Source organism: Syzygium oleosum, unplaced genomic scaffold, assembly GCF_021117445.2.
Source record: "Syzygium oleosum isolate NSW1041296 unplaced genomic scaffold, Sole_v2.1 Sole_v2.40, whole genome shotgun sequence".
NCBI classification, from domain to species: domain Eukaryota; kingdom Viridiplantae; phylum Streptophyta; class Magnoliopsida; order Myrtales; family Myrtaceae; genus Syzygium; species Syzygium oleosum.
The window spans coordinates 2,123,628-2,142,587 of NW_026607524.1; the positions used below are offsets into that span (position 1 = coordinate 2,123,628).

The 18,960-nt window shown below is 40.1% G+C and overlaps 1 protein-coding gene across 2 annotated transcripts; it reads left to right on the forward strand.

Annotated features, from left to right (window-relative positions):
* The first annotated feature begins 1,374 nt into the window (after positions 1-1,374).
* On the forward strand, positions 1,375-8,202 carry LOC115693757 (dihydrolipoyllysine-residue succinyltransferase component of 2-oxoglutarate dehydrogenase complex 1, mitochondrial-like). 2 transcript variants are annotated; one of them, XM_030620815.2, is made up of 14 exons: positions 1,375-1,586; positions 1,752-1,830; positions 1,949-2,081; positions 2,206-2,233; positions 2,771-2,838; positions 4,247-4,321; positions 4,429-4,484; positions 4,640-4,684; positions 4,801-5,073; positions 5,163-5,257; positions 6,059-6,149; positions 6,249-6,359; positions 7,333-7,527; positions 7,703-8,202. In XM_030620815.2, the coding sequence occupies exons 2-14, from the start codon at positions 1,768-1,770 to the stop codon at positions 7,892-7,894; spliced, it is 1,425 nt and encodes a 474-aa protein (XP_030476675.2). In that variant the 5' UTR covers positions 1,375-1,586; positions 1,752-1,767; the 3' UTR covers positions 7,895-8,202. The 2 variants fall into 2 exon arrangements, with proteins under 2 accessions (XP_030476675.2, XP_056161885.1); XM_056305910.1 differs by having other exon boundaries at positions 1,755-1,830.
* Positions 8,203-18,960: the final 10,758 nt, after the last annotated feature.

Sequence of the window (18,960 nt, forward strand, 5' to 3'; positions counted from 1 at the left end):
GCTCCTTACATGAGGTTGTTTTTGTGCATCCAAGTTAGATAAGGGATTTTAGCTCTATTTATAGAGTTCTCAGACGAGCTCTCTTATCACAAGCTGGGCTCAACTCAGCTCATATAAGTCAGGCCCATATTAAACTAATTAAGAATTTTTTTATTTTATCTTAATTAAACCAGGCCCGTAAAACGGTTAATTACAATCTCTGCAGCCCACATCAGAAAAACTCTTACATTCCACCTTGTGATACAACTCTTGACTTATGTGTAATGAAATCAAAACTGCCTTGCGATTGTTCAGCTCTAAAGGAGTTTTGACACCTCTATACGTAGGTTTCCTATATATTGCCAGAATTTGTATCTTAAACGTGTTAAATGTGTCGCGACAGATAATCGACTCAATAATGTGTTGTACTTTCGTGTTTCCAAGTTGCAACAAGTTGAACATATCAAGCTCGGATCAGACATAAAATTAACGCGCCATGATTACGAGAGAACAATTTACGCGATTCATAAAATTCCGATGCCCGAAAATGATCATATTCTTCACGCTGATGTCTCCCTCCGTCGAAATCCCTCTCTTCAGATCAATCGCGCTCTCGTTTTAGCGTTCCTCTCTCGGATCTCTATTTTTTTTGTTTTTGGTCAACGGATCTCTGTTGAATCAACAAGGATAAACACTCCTCTTAGTTTAAGGCGGTGTAAGCAATAGAAATTTGCTTTAGCCCTGGTGCCAAATGCCTATCAAGGGCAAAAGAGATGAATCATGTCTCCCCAGCTAAGAGTTTTCCGAAACACGCTCTCTTTAGGTAAACTAACCACGTTACCTTTTCATGTGGAAATATAAACTAATGCACACTTGATTGGATTCGTCGTTTAAAACGTAATTCGGTCAATGCACTCAAAAGGGTGCGAGCACATCCCATCTTTGTTTTTTCTTTTCGTCAAAGCGACCCCAGCCCATTGTACAGTAGAATTCCTTTCTCAGCGCTTGATCAACAACAAGGACGGAATGGTCGGCCAGCGTCGGTGATGATCCTCATGGCACGATCATGAGAGTTTTGCCATCGTCGCCATCGCCGGAGGAGTACGTTCCGATACGAGCCGTGCCTCCTCATCGGCCGAACCACGTGATGCGAATCGGAGCGAAGCGAAAGCGATGCGCCGCCCGCCAGGCATGCAAGTCAACCTACGCCACTGATGAATAACGACCGATCACGTGTCGACGGCTCGTTATGTCCCTGGGCATTTTGTCCGAACCATCGGAACCCAAAAAGAAGGGGGACAAGGGCGAACCCGTAATTTCGGGGGGCCCTGCTCGGTTGGATGGTATTCGCACGACTCCGTTTAGTGCTCCTTTTCTTTTTTCTCATTTTTCTTCCTAATTTGAAAGCCCAGCTTCGCCAAAGATTTTACCTTGCGCTACGTGCTTTCCCCTCGAAAAACCTAGAGAGAGAGAGAGAGAGAGAGGCCCGGGAATTCCCTCGAGCACCACAGCCGCTCATCATCTCGGATCGGCCGCGAAGATTTGCGAACAAGAGACGGAGGCGTCGAGCGCGCGGAATCGCGGGTCTTTCTCAGAAGTGGGTCTTGGTGAGTCTCGGCGAAGCTTGAGAGAGAGAGAGGGTGGGGGGTGTTGGGAGTGGTGCAAGATCACGAGCTGCTGATGATGCTTTGATTCTTTGCTTTTCTGCTCATTTGCGTTGTTGGGTCGTCTGTTGGCTGAGTTTTTCGTCGTGGGTCGTGTTCGTTTTGCAGCAGGAAGGTCGAGGTCATGATGTTGGGCGTCGTGAGGCGAAGGCTAGCTTCTGGGGGAGGCGGCTCGTCGTCGGCCTCGGTAATGGGGTCTTTAAGAGCTTTTCGATTTCGGTTATTCTTTGTTGTGTTGTGTGGGCTCGCGATTCTTGGCGGGGAAGGATTCCTGATTGGCCGCCGTGCTTTGTTCGTGTTCGCAGAGTTTGGGACAGTCGCTGCTGAAATCCAGATCTGCGGCGTCGGGGCGGAGGGTTGCTCCGGCTGCGGATGAGCGGGCGATCCTTTTCCAAGGATGCGGACCCGTCCGCAACTTTGGCCACCTCGCTATGATGAGTATGCACAGTTTTTTTTTTTTTGGGTCAAATGAGTATGCACTTTGGGCTTAGCCATTTGGTCGTGATTTCATGAGATATGATTTCATATTTGTTGATGCTATGTGCTTTTTCTGTTCCGACAGGATGTTCAGTTGGTTCGAAGCCAATGAGGTCAGTGACGTTGTTCATCTTGTAAAATTCTTGAAGTATTTGTTGTTGAGTTTTCTGTTGGTGATGCAGTGGTTGCATTCTAGGACAGAGCAATGCAACTAAAATTTACACCGGGGACAATAATCCATTCCGTGTTGCCGTGAATTTTTCAATTGTCTAATCTGTTTATTTAGGAGCTCTTTTTCTTGCCCTTGTTATTTTGGGTGGGGGCGGTGGGTTGTTAGAGTTGTTTAAAGGATTTTGGCTTTTGATCATGATTTGATTTATATGCTATTCGGGGTAAAGTAGTGGCTTCAGATTCAACTATAGGTTCGTATTTTATTGGATTTTCACTGCAAAATATCTCATGATATTGACGGTTTGATTCCTGAGGCATTTTTTATATGCGGGGTGGGGAGAGAGCCTGAAACAGCTCCCTTATCACAATCCATTTGTTCCCTTAGAAACTTTTCTCCCTCTGCACTGTGAAGGGCAGGGTACCAATCCCCTGTTTTATGCTGTGAAGTGTCTTGAACAGATGAATTGCTTGATGCACAGGGTAGTTGCTTTCAATAACCAAGCAGTGGAAATCTTACCGCAATGGAGGTTGTTTTCCACAGAAAGTGGTGCGATGTCCAAATCCTTTTTATGTTTTTTTTCATGTCTTTTTTTATAACTTGTGTGTAAAAAATATAGCTTTTCAATTTTCCTGAAGCCATTATGATAGCATTTCTGAAATTGTCTTTTGACAAGGTGAAGTAAATTGAATATTGTTGAGCAATTGATAGGAGGACTTGGAGAACAACTTTGTTAGTTCTAGCTTTTGTTGTTCTCACATGTTGCACGAGAAAATTTTAAAACAAGATAATGAAGAATCTGCTCAGTTTATTTCAAAGCTATATAAATTAAGTAGAAAGACCTTTTTCTCCAAGAAGTGTTTACTATGCCATAAGTGTTTACTAGATCACATGATGAGCATATCATCGGTTATGTGCCCAAAACATATTCATAATATTCATAAATCTATATTGGTACTTAAGGGCCTTTTTTTGAGGTTTTTCGTTTGTTTCACGTGTAAGAAATTTGTTAAAGCATGTTATGTAGGATGACAAGTCCCACGTAGTGAGCCCAATCTGAAGAGTAATTCTAATGAATCATAATTCAAAACGAGTAGTTTCTTTAGGCATCACACCAAAGCTTCCTAAGTATAACCCCTAGGGTTTCTTGAGCATCGAACCTAATAGAAGAATTGCATCACACAGTCCTAGAGCAAAAACTTGCAAAATGCAATAATTAACCAGCTCTATTGAAAAGAAAGAAAGAATTACAACGATATTTATAGACTTTAAAAGTTCTACTCCTACTTAAAATAGGAAACCTCTAAATAAGAAACACAATTGGAATAGAAAGCATAATATCCTACTAATAAAACTTAAAAAGGAAACTTAATAATACTCAAATTCAGTTAAAACCTTTACTAAATAAACTTGAAGAAGAATCTTGACCTTTTACGACTCTTATTTGAGTTGCAAAGTCCATCTTCACCAGTACTTGGTGGAAACATCAACATTTAAATAGATATCTTCTTGCATGATTTTGTTAGCTGCATCAGCATTTCTAATTTCAATGGATGATTGGTTATCATTTAAAATAGGCAGTGGGTTTCTCTTTTTTAGTTTGTGAATCTGGATAGTAAGATGTTTTAGCAGAGAGGGCCTGTTTTTGTGTAGTTTTCTTTTGGCTCGTTATAATTCATGTATTTCCTGAAGTTCCAGTCTGAGCATTTCTCTGCATGGTTAGGAGATGTTTAGGAACAGTTGGAGTATATTATAATATATCCTTCATCTTACAGTTCCAAGTGCAGAGCTGTAAAATTATGGTCAATTTACCGTGTTCTATGTGTATTTTGACTAGTTGAATTTTGGGTAGTTCATATTTGGTGTAAGATCAAATCAGCGTTCTCTTTGATCTTTTACTTGTGTTGATTGAAGGTGTTTTCCTGATTGGTGCCTATTACTTGTGTCTTTAATGAAGGTGATTTGGTTGATGCTGTTGTTCCCTTTATGGGAGAATCCATCACCGACGGCACTCTAGCAAAATTCTTGAAGAGTATGTTTCCTATGTTCGTCTCTTAGTTCTTTGGCTGTTGTAACAGTTTTCCTGCCTCTGTTTCTTTCTCCATCTTTTTTATGTCTGTGTCTGACTTTTTGAGACAGATCCTGGTGATAGGGTCGAAGTGGATGAACCCATTGCTCAAATTGAAACAGATAAGGTCTGCTTAATTTAACCGAAAGATTTGGCTGGAGCATATTTTGATCTTGCTAATTGATTCCCTATGTGTGTACTAATGTCTAATTTTTTTTCAGTTTGGTCTAGTCATACAAAATTATATTTTTACTTTCCGCTGTCATGCATTTTTACATTCAGGTGACGATTGATGTTACTAGTCCAGAAGCAGGTGTCATCCAGAAGGTGAATCTGGCAGTGCTTCTCCTTTTAGCTAATTCTAAATTCTTTTTCTTCAAATGTTTTGGGAATGTTTCTTATGTTTATTTCTAAGTTTGGTTTCTTTGCCGGATGAGTGATAGTTTGTGGCAAAGGAAGGTGAAACTGTGGAACCAGGAACAAAGATTGCTGTGATTTCCAAGTCTGGCGAAGGTGCTACGCATGTGGCTCCTTCTGAGAGTGCAGGGGAGAGAGCTGCTCCTCCTCCTGCTGAAAAGGTTGAGGAGAAGCAAAAGCCCAAAGCTGAACCTGCTCCAGCGGCAGAGAAGCCCAAAGCACCAAGTCGTCCACCACCGCCTCCTCCCAAGCGATCTGCAACAGAACCACAGCTTCCTCCTAAGGAAAGAGAAAGACGCGTAGGTCTTCCAGAATTCATACTCGTCCTCAAAAGTTCTCCTACCTGGATGTTCTAGCTTTTAACTTGGTGTGAGCCTTGCAAATGCAGATTCCCATGACGAGGCTTCGTAAACGGGTCGCTGCAAGATTGAAGGACTCTCAGAATACATTTGCTATGCTGACAACATTCAATGAAGTTGATATGTAAGCTCATTCTCCTTGAAAGACCTTACTTTCTCCTTGAAAGACCTTACTGGATGTCTTTCAAGCCATCAATCATTCGCAGTTGCTTGTCTTCATTCGAAAGAGGGAAGATCATTCATCCAGTTTTGCATAATTTACGGATCGAGATCGTTCGAATATTTCTTATCTCACAGGGTAGACAGACTGGAAGAAGTTGAAGTTGATTTGTTTCTACAACGTTATTCAAAACACCTCCCTCTTGCTGAAAGCTCCTGTTATAACTTCCTTTCTTACAACTTCCAGATCTCTAATTCCCTTGTGATGTGTGCTGTGGTATTTCATATGCAAAAAGAATCACACTTCTTCTAGCTATCCACTGAGGTTTCAGGCATAGATTTCCCATATTCCCTACTTTTGTCTGTTGCGCCTTCTCTGACATGTTGAAAATGTCTAAGCTGGAAAAATATTGCTGAAATTGACTTAAAAATTGTGACTTTGAGAGAAGAATATAATGTACAAACTTCGACAATGATGGGGATGCTTAAATATCTCCATCAGTGTCAATTTTTATTTGCCCAATGACTGAAGGATAGTTCGGCTTGGATTTCGGCAATTAAATGTTTTGCCAGAACAGCAGATCCCAGTCTGTATCTGAACTTAGAGTTTTGGTGCTCACATGGTAAACTGGAGGACAGTTGATCCTCAGAATTTGGAAGCATCTAGCATTGGGTCTCTATCCCATGCTTTCAATCATATTGCATTTGTTGCGCGCTCTTAGCTGCTTTATTTATATTTATTTGCTTTTTTGGTGGAACATTTTAGGACAAACTTGATGAAGCTCCGGTCGGATTACAAGGATGCCTTTGTGGAAAAACATGGAGTCAAGCTTGGACTTATGTCGGGATTTGTGAAAGTATGCTTTGCCTCACAGTTCTTCAGAAGTGGAATGTATTGAAGACTATATATATCCTAGTTTATTCATTTGCTTGATAGCTTGTCACTTACATTTCAGGCTGCTGTTAGTGGGCTCCAAAATCAACCTATCATAAATGCAGTTATCGATGGGGATGACATCATCTACAGGGATTATGTAGATATCAGTATAGCTGTTGGTACTCCAAAGGTTTGACTTTGTCTCCTTCAAACTATAGACCAACTCTCCTTATTAGAATATGCATGAAGTTTTGCTTTTATGTATTTCAATACAAGTTTAGGTGTTTGTGAGTTGTTCTCTGATTTGGAGATTCGTCACATTATCTTTAACAAAAATTTATTTTAGTCAAATGTAAGAGTCTAGTGATTCCTTAATTTCTGATAATTCTGTAAAAAGCTGATTTTATTTGTACCTTCTTCTCTATATGGGCTAAAGAGGACGGCAGCTTCATAAAATTTTAAAGTGGTTGTTTACCTTTGCCGACTATGACGAAAGATGATTTTTCATTTGCTTAGCCCCAACTATATGGAGCACATAGCTTATTGTGCAAACCCGTCTATAAGACTACAGCCACACTCTCTTGTTGATGTTTCTTAGGCTCTGTTTGTTTTGCAGAAAATGAATAATTTGGAAAATATTTTCCCAAAAATGATCGCTCGTATTGCTTACAAAAATGAATGAACGAAAAATATTTTCATCGTATATTAAAATGTTTAAACATAAATTGTTGTCAATAATGAAAATATTTTCCATTGACTAATTATTTCAAACGATACAAGCAAAAAACAAATGGATCCTTAAGCATATTATGGTTTCTGCCAATGTTTTTATTAAGTTGTTGAAAATGACCTGGATGGAGACCAAGGATTTAGAGTGTGGATTCTCGTTCATTGATTTCGATGCCTCCGTCATTCCAATGATTTTAGTCATGAGGTGCTAAATTGTGCAATTTGTGAGCATCAGCAGCCCTTTCGCCCCTAAAAACAATTGGTCTCTCTTCAACCCCAGAAAATGACCAAGTAGCTATGTAATTTTCCAGTCCTTAGAATTTTTTCTGAGCATGAAGCATGGCAGGTGTAGGGATTTGTCTTTTGCTCATCAGGTACAGAGAGTTTAACGAGAGATTGTTGTTTGAGGTTAATTCCTCCTTTTTTTCCCACAGGGTCTGGTTGTTCCAGTAATTCGCAATGCTGCTACAATGAACTTCGCTGATATTGAGAAAGAAATCAACACTCTTGCAAAGAAGGCAACTGATGGTTCCATCTCAATTGATGAAATGGCAGGAGGTACTTTTACGATATCTAATGGTGGTGTCTACGGGAGCCTTTTGAGTACTCCTATCATCAACCCGCCTCAGGTTTGTCACCTTACTGACTCAAATTGAAATACTGTGATGAAACTTTTTCGCTCCAGTTTTTGTGACTCAGTTTGCTCATTAATGGGTAGATGTCTGCCAGTTTAATTTCCTCTTTTCTACATGTAGTCTTCTGGCATTTTGTTGAGATCTGACATAAATTTTCATTTTGGAATAGTCTGCGATATTGGGAATGCACTCCATAGTGAGCCGTCCAATGGTTGTTGGCGGAAATGTCGTTCCGAGGCCAATGATGTACATTGCTCTAACTTATGACCATAGACTGATTGATGGAAGAGAGGCTGTCTTTTTCTTGCGCCGTATCAAAGACATTGTGGAGGACCCTCGAAGGCTACTTCTTGATATATGAAGGATGACAGCAGCTGCTCTTCTGTTCTGTGGTTTTCTCTGGTATACCTGGAAATGAATACCGTTCAAAGCTACAAATAAGAATGAATTCGTGATACTGTGTTATTTAGGGTATTCTTTTGATTACTGCTCCTTCGGCGAGTCCTTTTTGTTGCGGCCGTTGCAGATTGCCGTTGAAATGAGATTTTATTGGAAGACTAAATTAAAGTCTATCTCGACGGATCCAGTTGCATGTTGTTATATGGCCATGCATCATGCACAGATAACTTTCTATGCTAGTGAAGGAGCTGCGTTCATTCTTATGCTGAATTACATTCCTATGGTGTTGTCATGTGATTGTTGGAGGATGTTGCAATAAATCACATCCTTTTGGTACGAATTTCGCGAGCCCCTTCTGATGATACTACATTTGTTTGTTCAATACGGAAAACTTAATTTAGAGTAGATGCTTCAATTGTCTTTGCATATCTTGTCTCTGTTGATACTCAAGCCAGTTGGACTAAGAATTGTTTCGGTAACTATACTGTATATTTATCTAGAGATAACTGGTCTTGCTCTTCTGGACCCGTTCCTCCTGGTTTTTCAGAATGTTTGCTTGTCATGGTGTCACCGAGTCGGCTGAATGGAGTTTTTAGCTAGAAAAATGGATTGTCAGACCCCCTTTACTTGTAGGAGTACATCTTGGATATGTCGATTCTCGTTTTTTATGGAAAATTTCAAATAAGGATATGAAGTTAATATTGTCTTAAATAAGGACACGAAGTGATTAAACTATTTCAAATAAGAGCTTGAAGTGGCTTAATAATCTCAAATAAGGACCTTTAGTTTGTCGGTGATTATACTGTCGTCAGAAAATGGGTATTTTAATCGAAAAAATTATAAGTATTATTTTTATTTTTTTACTTTCCTTTTCTTTTCCTTTTTCCCTTTTCTTTTTTTTTCTTCCCTTCCCAACTGTCACTGTGCTTGGCCAGCGACCTCCGCCGGCCTTAGGCAAGGGCTACCCTTGCCTGCCCGCATTGGGCGAGGGTTGCCCTCATTGGCATCAGGCGAGGGTTGCCTCGCTTGGGTTGGGTGGGTGAGGGCAACCGTCGCTAGATCCGGCTAGGGTAACCCTTGCCCTTGCCAGCCCAAGCATGGGCGGCCTTTGCTGGCCCCACCGATGGTTGGCGGAGAGAAGAGAGGAAAACAAATAAAAGGAAAAGGAAAAGAAAAAAACATAAAAAGGAAAAAGAAAGAAAAAAATTCAAAAAAATAAAAGATGAAAAGACGTTTTGGCCGGTGAGGTCAAGTCCTTATTTGAGACTGATATGGTTACTTTAGGCCCTTATTTGAGATAAAATTCACTTCAAACCCTTATTTGAGAAAATGAGGGCATTTCAGACTCTTATTTGAGATAAAGTCCACTTTAGGCCTTTATTTGAAATTTTCCCTAAAATTTTGAGCTATAGATAGTTCTTGAGGGAATCACCCCACAGGGAGCTCACCATTCTTTCGCTCTAAAGTGGTGGACTCTTGGCGATTTGAGCATTATCGGCTAAATCGGGGTGTGCATCAGACATGAAATGTTAGATTCATGGGACTTATTGTACTGATCAGTGCTTCAATTACGTGAGATTCGTGGGCAATTCGCCTACGCACAATGGTAATGTCGGGTTGCTTAGGAGCAACATTTGTTTTTTCCATTCTTCAAAGGGGGTGTTTCTATAATCTCTCGTGAAGTCGTTCTTCTAGAGGTTGGGAAGTGATCAGAGTATTATATGCTCCGATCATTTTGGAAGCGCTTTAAACTTTTGAGTCTCACGAGACTTTTCTGTAAGAACTAAGAGAAAATACTTGGGATTGGAATGGGTTAAAAGAGCGTGTGCTCTCGAGGGATCATAGAAGCTCCCTTTTGAAGGTTCTTTTTCTCTAGTCAAAGCACTATTGTCTAAGCAAAACTCATGTTGGAAGTGGAAGCAATGTACTTGTTCTAAAAAGATCCAAGAGGGCTCAACCAATTTCAGCAACAAACTTTGACGCACTCTCGCAAGGGTTGTCACATGTTCTCAAAAAGGTAAGGGAAAGTGATAAAAATAATCCTTGAACTTTGGTATAATATGCAATATCATACTTAAACTATTAATTTGCACAATATGATCCTTAAATTTTAGTTCAATGTGCAAAGTGGTCCACACACCTTTAACTTGTTCAATGTCGTCACTGAACTATGGTCCAATGTTCAATGTGATCCCTAAACTTTCAAATATTTTTATATAATTTAGGGACAATATTGAACAAATTAAAAGTTTAGGGATGACATTGCACATTGGGTCTAAGTTTAGGGACCATATTGTACAGATAAAAGTTCAGGGACCACATTATACGTTGAAACAAAGTTTAGGGACCATTTATGCTATTATCCTGAAAATTAAAAATTAAAACCATGTTAAGGAACTTCTATCCATAATGTTTAATTATCACAAAAATGAGCTTGTTGCTTTTAACTATGATGAAGTCAATTGTGTGATTCACTGATTGGATTCATCATAAGTATTCATTATTAAATCTTGTCAATAACTATACTTTATGTAATTATGATATTATGAAATATAATAAGTAATTATAAAATATCGATAGTTCATGGTCAGTTTACTATGATTAGTAATTATAGTATGAGTTTAACTATAGTTATAACTAATTAGTATAATAAATACCCATTTGATGGAATTTGTTTTTACCATTTTTGAGGTCGAAGCAAATTGTTCTCTTCATGATGGGTGCAAGAAAGAGTACAAAAAGCAAAATTTTGAAATCAATAGGAAAGTAGCAATTCATTGATCATTACCTAATAAAAGTGTTATTAAATATCAATAAATGCTTAATAGAAATTGAATGTTTATTTGATCAATCAACTTAAAAGTTATGTCTTAAGCTACAAATACATGCGTAAATAGCTCAGCCCCACTTAAAATTCTTTTAATATAAAACAAAAGTTATGAGTGATGATTATATTTTTTGTGGTAATATTAAAGAAATTAGGCTTTTGTTATGATATAGATTATAATTAGATAAAGGATATCTGTCTATGCACATGAAATGAAGGATATTTACATGTTATTCACATATTATTTCCCAGGAAATTCTAAATGAACCAAATGAGGTTTTCACTTGTGTAGGATCGATTCTATAGGCTCGTACTGCTGTGTCCTTTAGAAGAATAATAATGAGCATCATTTTGTGCAAGCTACTAGGGTCTTTTCTGCTTCATGCACTACCGTTGGTTGGCATAAGCTGAAAGTTTATTTGTCTGCGAAAATAAGAAAACAAATTAAAAAAAACATGAATTCTCATAAACCTTCCTCAACTTTGATACCATATTAAAAGGTCCACGGTTTTTGAATCTGTAATTTACATTTTCAGACAAAGACTCCAATTAAAAAGATTAAACTGCCCCCCCACCACACCCAAACGTCTCGATCCCATTCTCCCCCCTTCTCTTCCACCACATCCACCTCTCTCTCTCCATGGCCACCATGTCTGGTGTCAAGCTCTACAATGTGAGGTAGGACCACGGCCATCTCGACCATGGATGCTGGAGCTCGAGTCAAGATACAGGGAAACGGCTAAGGCAAAGAGGTGACGGCTTGGCTTGAGGTGGTGAAGTGGCGGCAAACTGACAATGATGCGATAGTTGTGGGCGATGCCAGTAGGGGTGATCGGTTCCAGGGTGGGCAGTTCCCACCCTTGAATCAGGAACCGCCCGCGGTGGTCCATTTCCTTGTGAAAGGGATGTAGCGCAGCTTGGTAGGGTGTTTGTTTTGGGTACAAAAGGTCACGGGTTCAAATCCTGTCATCCCTATCGGGGGCGTTCATAGTGACTGAGGGGGTCGAAGACCAAGAAGAGAGTTATTTATCATCCAAGCATTCTTCTTACGACTAGATCCAATCTCCTAGTCTTGCGGAATTCAACAGTAGCATATTGTTCCATGGAGCCAAGGTCCAAAATAGGGAAGAAAGAGGTGTTTCCATGACTCTACCACTCAGTCAATTATATTTCACTTAATCCCTATTTCATGGTCACATATTTTTCTGGCTAAGTAATGGGAAGGTCGTTTGAGCTTTACCTGGGAGTATGGCACGGGTTATCATGGAACTGGTCTACAATCACTACAATGCCACATGGAACCAGTTTCCTCTCTGTTTGCTAAGAGATGAAAGAAAACCCTACTTCTACTTGTTATGTTCAATTTAATGTCAACACTTCAATTGGGAAGCCCCTATTTCCCCTGTGTTGAATTAATAAAATCGTTTAGAACCCAAAAATCACACTTTTTGTGCTAGGTCTGACCATCCATTTAAAGTGGAAAAATCACACCTTTTATGCCAGACAAGCGCCGCGAGTGAGCGAGGCAGAGGAGAGTCACGACGAGCGTTGGCAAGTGAGGCTGCGATTGCGAGAGCAAGCTACGAGGGAGAGGCATGACACTTGTGAGTTTGAGCGAGATTGTGAGGGAGGGTCGGAGGTGAGGCGCGACTGTGATGCCGCGATAGAGGGTTGAAGGTGAGACTGAGAGCTTAGCCGACTCGTTGAGAGGTGAGGTGATTGACGGACTGAGAGCGAGATGAGGCGATGTGAGAGAGTTGAAGGCGTGAGAGGGAGATGATGTCAGATGAGGAGGTGAAGGACTGACAAGTGACTAGGGTTTCTTTCTTTTCTTTCTTTTTTGAGAACCGACCAGTAAAACTGTAAAAGGCATGAGAGTTTGACTCTAAGAGAGCTAAAATTATATATGTGTGTGTGTGTACCGGCCCGATCTGAGTGGTTAGGTGGGCGCTTCCATATCTGAAATCGAGAACCAGACCGGTACTAACCAGTTCTAATTATTGGAACTGGGAATTGGACTAGTCCCTATGGGAACCGCCGATTCGGTTCAGTTCTCGGCGGTCTGGATGGTTCTCGATTCTTTTGCACACCACTAGATGCCGGGAAGGTGAGTGATTGAGCTGTGGGTAGCTTAGGTTCGAGTTTTGGTTAAGTGGTTTTGCAATAATGGGATGGTAATGTAGATGTAAAAAGTTGAGGTCAGTGTGACATCCCAAATTTTGTCTGTCTGTTTAGCGAACGAAGATAAGTGAAATTGATGATGGTGATAAGACTCGTTTATTTGATATAAGTTGGGATGTGCCAATTTAGGAATTTTGGGACAATGGTTCATGAATGATGATGGGACCGAAAATCATATGAGCACATTGGTAAATTGGTGGTCCAATTGCGGTCATTAAAGTTCTAATTATAAGGTGATGGATAATTCAGATTTTTATTTTCCTAATGGCCGGCCACCACCAGGACACCACCACCACGCCACCGCCGGGACTCCACCACCATGCCACCATCGGGATGCCACCACCACGCCGACCCCAAGACACCTGCCAATTGTCCTCACTAATTTTCCATTTGTTACCCAACTTTCATGCAAGATGACACGTGGTGCCGCCGCCCCTTCACCATTCAGAATACATGCAATGCTGGTCATCTCTCTCTCCCTCTCTTTCGCTCTCGCAGCTCACTCTCCCTCTCCCTCACTCTCTTGGCCACAAAACAGAAAATAGAAACACACACATGCTCAATTGCTCTCAAAAAACAACAATTGACCGGCGCCGATTCAAGGGAGTTCGGAGGTTCGATTTTTAGCTCAAGACAACTAAGGCAAGTGGAAACTAACACAATTCACGCTATTTAATATTCTAAGCTGTTCGGTGAAGAGGACTTGGCGTAGAGGAGTTGTAGATAGTCTAGTCTAGGACCGATTCACGGGGTATTGTGGGCGTTGAGTTCCAAATTGTTGATTACATGGTGTTTTTGGCTGTGCATGTTGAGAATGGAGGAAATTAGTTGCTAGCCGTGGTGATTTTGGTGTGGAAATCTAGGTTTTGCAAGATAAGACTGGCTTATTAGTTCTGGGATGGGATTTTTAGATTCGAGATAATTCTGACCTCTTCGATTTACTAATTTTACTCAGCATTTTCTGTTTCTAATCTCACTAAATTTCCCTATGAAAGTTGTTCAAGACATCCTAAACCATAACATACTTAAATTTCAGATTTTTCAGAATTAAATGGATGGATACGAAGGCCTACGACAATACCGGTTTTAATACAGGATTCTGAAAATTGGTTCTGACCTTTGGTCACTTTAAATTTTCTACGAATTTTTCTAAACTTAAATTGGATATACTTTCTTCACAAAAGTTGTAGAGGGTATCTGTATCCAGAACATATCAAAATTTCAAAATGTTTTGATTAAGTTTGGTCTAGATAATGACTTTTTTTTTTATTCTAGAAACTCGGTTTTCGCCGATTCTGATTGTCTCATTCTGAGCGAACTACTGCTCTTAATATAGATTGAACTAGACTTTGAGTTGTTCATGAAAATGTTGGTCATGTTCTTGTTTATAACATATTAAAATTCGTGAATTTTCAAATTGATTTGCTGAGGTTAAAAGAGAGCTGAAATTTTTACTTTCTAGCTTAATTAGTCCTTGTTGCTCCGTGACGGTAGTTAGTTGAATAGGGTGTTTGATCTTGCTTCAATTGGGAAAGTCATGAGCTTAGATTAACTAGTAGACTTGGTTTTGTTGATATTGTGGTGTTATTGTCACAAATTGGCCCGGTCCGGTTCTAATGCGTGAGAAAGCCGAATTCGATGTTAGCTGATATGTGTTCATTATGCTAAACGAATGTGGTGCTTACTAAATTGATGTCAAGATGTTCATGAGTAGTGCTGGAGCTATGTGAGACTTGAGGGTTAGAGAGTGATAAGTATAGGACAACGAACCGATATATATTCCCCGGAGGAGTCCAGATGCCCCTGTTGTGTGTCTGGGATGCCCTTATCATGTTAGGGATGCCTCAGAGTGAGATGCCCAAGGACAGCGAACTTTGGTAAGCCGGACAGCGAACCGGCATGTGTTATTTAGCAAATCGTGGAAGTTGTTTACTTGAGAACGAATGAATGTCGATATATGTGACATGTGTGCTTGCGATATTGTTTTTATGAATTGCTGGTCATTTGTATTCTTGGCCTAGGTATTCATGTTACATTAGTATTGATGTTCTATTAGTTCTATTTAAGCTATGAAGTAACAATGGAACGATTAGTTTAGAAAACGAATATTCCACTTGCTGAGTGTTAGCTCATTCCTGTTGGCTTTAATTTTTTTTTCAAATCTATAGTTAGCATGGTCTCTCATCCCACTGCCCTTGTTATTCTCTATGGAGCACCCCTAGACTTTGAGGGTTCGTTGAGCAAGTTTACTGACGTGGACATCCCGGGTGTTACGTTCGTCAAGTATGTGTCTTCACTATTAGTGGATATCGGCATGGAGATGGGGATGGTGACGTATCGTTTTATCGCCGTATACATGCGCCAGGGCAGACGACTGTGGGGACCAATCCAACTCCCTTGAGACGGTGACAGTGACACTCTATGACGAGCCGTGACGTCTCAGGTACGTGACTTTCTAACGCGTACATTCTTGTAATTGTTATTTATTATTCAAATGAATATATATTGTAGCATTAAATAAATTCAACATAACATCGAACTCATGTAATAAACACAACTTTCATAGATATATATATTGGTGTTTTCAAAAGACCATCAAAAGAGTACATCAACCTTTATCATGAGCACCGTGGGAAGTCAAGGAACCTATCACCACTACTAAAAAATGGCGCCCATCAACATACACACTAACTATCCATATCTAAAGCCACACACCCACCCCGCTACTCTTGGCCGTTCCCACCACCGTCTTGAAGGCGTTGAATCGGTCCACACAGCTGTCCGCCCTGGCGCATGTACACGATGATAAAAACATCACCATCCTCGTCTCCATGCCGATATCCACTAATAGTGAAGACACATACTTGACGAACGTAACACCCGAGAAGTCCGGGTCACTAGACTGGCTCAACAAACCCTCAAAGTCTAAGGGCGCTCCATAGAGAATCACAGGGGTAGTGGAATGAGAGGCCATGCTAACTATAGGTCTGAAAATTTTAAAGTCAATAGGAATATTCAGCAAGTGGAATATTCAATTTCTAAACTAATCGTTCCATTGTTACTTCACAGCCTAAACAGAACTAATAGAACATCCATACTAATATAACATGAATACCTGGGCCAATAACACGAATGACCAGCAATTCATAAGAACAATATCACAAGCACACATGTCACATATATCGACGTTCATTCGTTCTCAAGTAAACAACTTCCATGATTCGCTAAATAACACATGCCGGTTCACTGTCCAGCTTACCAAGGTTCGTTGTCCTTGGGCATCTCACTCCGAGGAATCCCTAACATGATAGGGGCATCCTAGACACACAGCAGGGGCATCCTGACTCCTCCAGGGAATATATATTGGTTCGCTGTCCGATACTTATCACTCTTTAACCCTCAAGTCTCACATAGCTCTAGCATTACTCATGAACATCTTGACATTAATTTAGTAAGCACCACATTCGTTATAGCATAATGAACACATATCAACTAACATCGAATTCGGCTTTCTCACGCATCAGAACCGAACCAGGCCAATTTGCGAACAATAACATCACAATATCAACAAAACCAAGTCTACTAGTTAATCTAAGCTCACGACTCTCCCAATTGAAGCAAGACCGAACACCCTATTCAACTAACTACCATCACGGAGCAACAAGGACTAATCAAGCTAGAAAGTAGAAATTTCAACTCTCCTTTAACCTCAGCAAATCAATTCGAAAATTCACGAAATTTTAATATGTTATAAACAAGAACATGACCGACATTTTCATGAACAACTCAAAGTCTAGTTCGATCTATAGTAAGAGCAGTAGTTCGCTCAGAATGAGACAATCAGAATCGGTGAAAACCAAGTTTCCAGAATAAAAAAAAAAGTCATTATCCAGACCAAACTTAATCAAAAAATTTTGAAATTTTGATATGTTCTGGATACAGATACACTCTACAACTTTCGTGAAGAAAGTATATCCAATTTCAATCTAGAAAAATTCGTAGAAAATTTAAAGTGACCAAAGGTCAGAACCAATTTTCAGAATCCTGTATTAAAACCGGTAATGTCGTAGGCCTTCGTATCCATCCATTTAATTCCGAAAAATATGAAATTTAAGTATGTTATATTTTAGGATGTTCTGAACAACTTTCATGAAGGAAGTTTAGTGAGATTCGAAACATAAAAAGCTGAGTAAAATTAGAAAACCGAAGAGGTCAGAATTATCTTGAATATGAAAATCACAACCCAGGACTAATGAACTAGTCTTATCTTGCAAAACCCAAATTTCTACCCCAAAATCATCATGACCAGCAACTAATTTCCTCCATTCTCAACATGCACAGCAAACAAAAAAAAAAGAGAAAATACCATGTAGTCAACAATTCAGAACTCAACGCCCACAATACCCCGCGAATCGGTCCTAGACTAGACTATCTGCAACTCCTCTACTCGAAGTCCTCTTCACTGAAAAGCTCAGAAGATTAAATAGACTTGGGTTAGTTGCCACTTGCCTTAGTTGTCTTGAGCTAAAAATTAAACCTCCGAACTCCCTTGAATCGGCGCCGGTTGATTGTTGTTTCTGGAGAGCAATTGAGCATGTGTTTTTGTTTTCTGTTTTGTGGCCGAGAGTGAGGGAGAGGGAGAGAGAGATGACTAGCATTGCATGTATTCTGATTGGTGAGGGGGCGGCGGTGCCACGTGCCATCTCGTATGAAAGTTGGGCAACAAATGGCAAATTAGTGAGGACAATTGGCAGGTGTCTTGGGGTCGGTGTGGTGGTGGCGTCCCGGTGGTGGTGTGGTGGTGGTGTCCCGGTGGTGGCCAGCCATTAGGAAAATAAAGATCCGAATTATCCATCACCTTATAATTAGAACTTTAATGACTGCAATTGGACGGCCAAATTACCAATGTTCTCATATGATTTTCGGTCCCATCATCATTCATCAACCGTTATCCCAAAATTCCTAAATTGGTACATCCCAACTTATATCAAATGAACGAGTTTTATCACCATCATCAATTTCACTTATCTTCGTTCGCTAAACAGACAGACAAAATTCGGGATGTCACGGTGAAGGATAGGTATTGCCTTGACACCGATTGATGAAAAAGGGAAGTGCTAACAAGATAGGTTTAGAATCCTCCAAATGGGAGCAAAATCAGGTAGTCAGAAAGAGGAAAGAAAGTAGAGAGAGATAGAGGAAAAAGAGACAAAGGCCAATCTAGGCCAGAGTGAAGAAACGTAAAGGCAATATTCCAATAGTCAAATGATGATCTAACATTATGAAACAATTGTTTTAGGACAATTTTTAGGCAACCGATATAAAGTTTTAATAGAAGAGTAAATCCAACTAAGAGAAAAGAATTAAGATAAATATTCTATATCGTTGATCATATCTAATGTCCAATATAAAATAGAAAAGTAATTCAACAAGGTTGTTGGGGAATCCTATTATGCATCAGAGCATGAATTATATGTGTGCACAAAAGTGAAGAGTGCTCTTTGGAATTTTCCCTATATGTAATTGTTGGTGAAAATCGATGTTCGTCAAGGCGAGCTCAAATTTAGTTGATTAGAGAGCAACCGACATCGCTCCCCAACTCCTCACATGAGCATAGAAGTGCACAAATAGGGTTTTAGATGGATGACTAGGCCATGAACCCTAAAGTGCACGATCATAACCATGTGATGTGTGCACAAGCTTCATCATCCATGCAAAGTTTCACATGGCTTCCTCAGCATTTATTCCATAAAATTCTTAAAATTGCAGCATGCGTATGGATGACTAGGCCATGAACCCTAAAGTGCATGATCATAACCTGCGTACGTCGACCCCTGATTTCCCTCGACAAGCTAGGTCGAATTTTTACGTCAACAAGCAGGTCGATGTCGGACTGGGCCTCGTTAAGTAATGGCGCATGATTTTGACTCCAACCCATATCAAATGGTCAAAGAAGTGAGAGGGGGAGAGGCTCACGAATCAAATAGAATCTTATTTAATATTTTTGACCACAGACTTGT

What these genes read in the sequence shown, in the direction of transcription:
- LOC115693757 (XM_030620815.2), top strand. Translation starts at nt 1,768, where the DNA reads ATGATGTTGGGCGTCGTGAGGCGAAGGCTAGCTTCTGGGGGAGGCGGC. An exon ending in GTTGTTTTCCACAGAAAGTG is followed by an intron (nt 2,839 to 4,246) that starts GTGCGATGTCCA and finishes TCTTTAATGAAG; the next exon opens with GTGATTTGGTTGATGCTGTT. An exon ending in CTCAAATTGAAACAGATAAG is followed by an intron (nt 4,485 to 4,639) that starts GTCTGCTTAATT and finishes TTTTACATTCAG; the next exon opens with GTGACGATTGATGTTACTAG.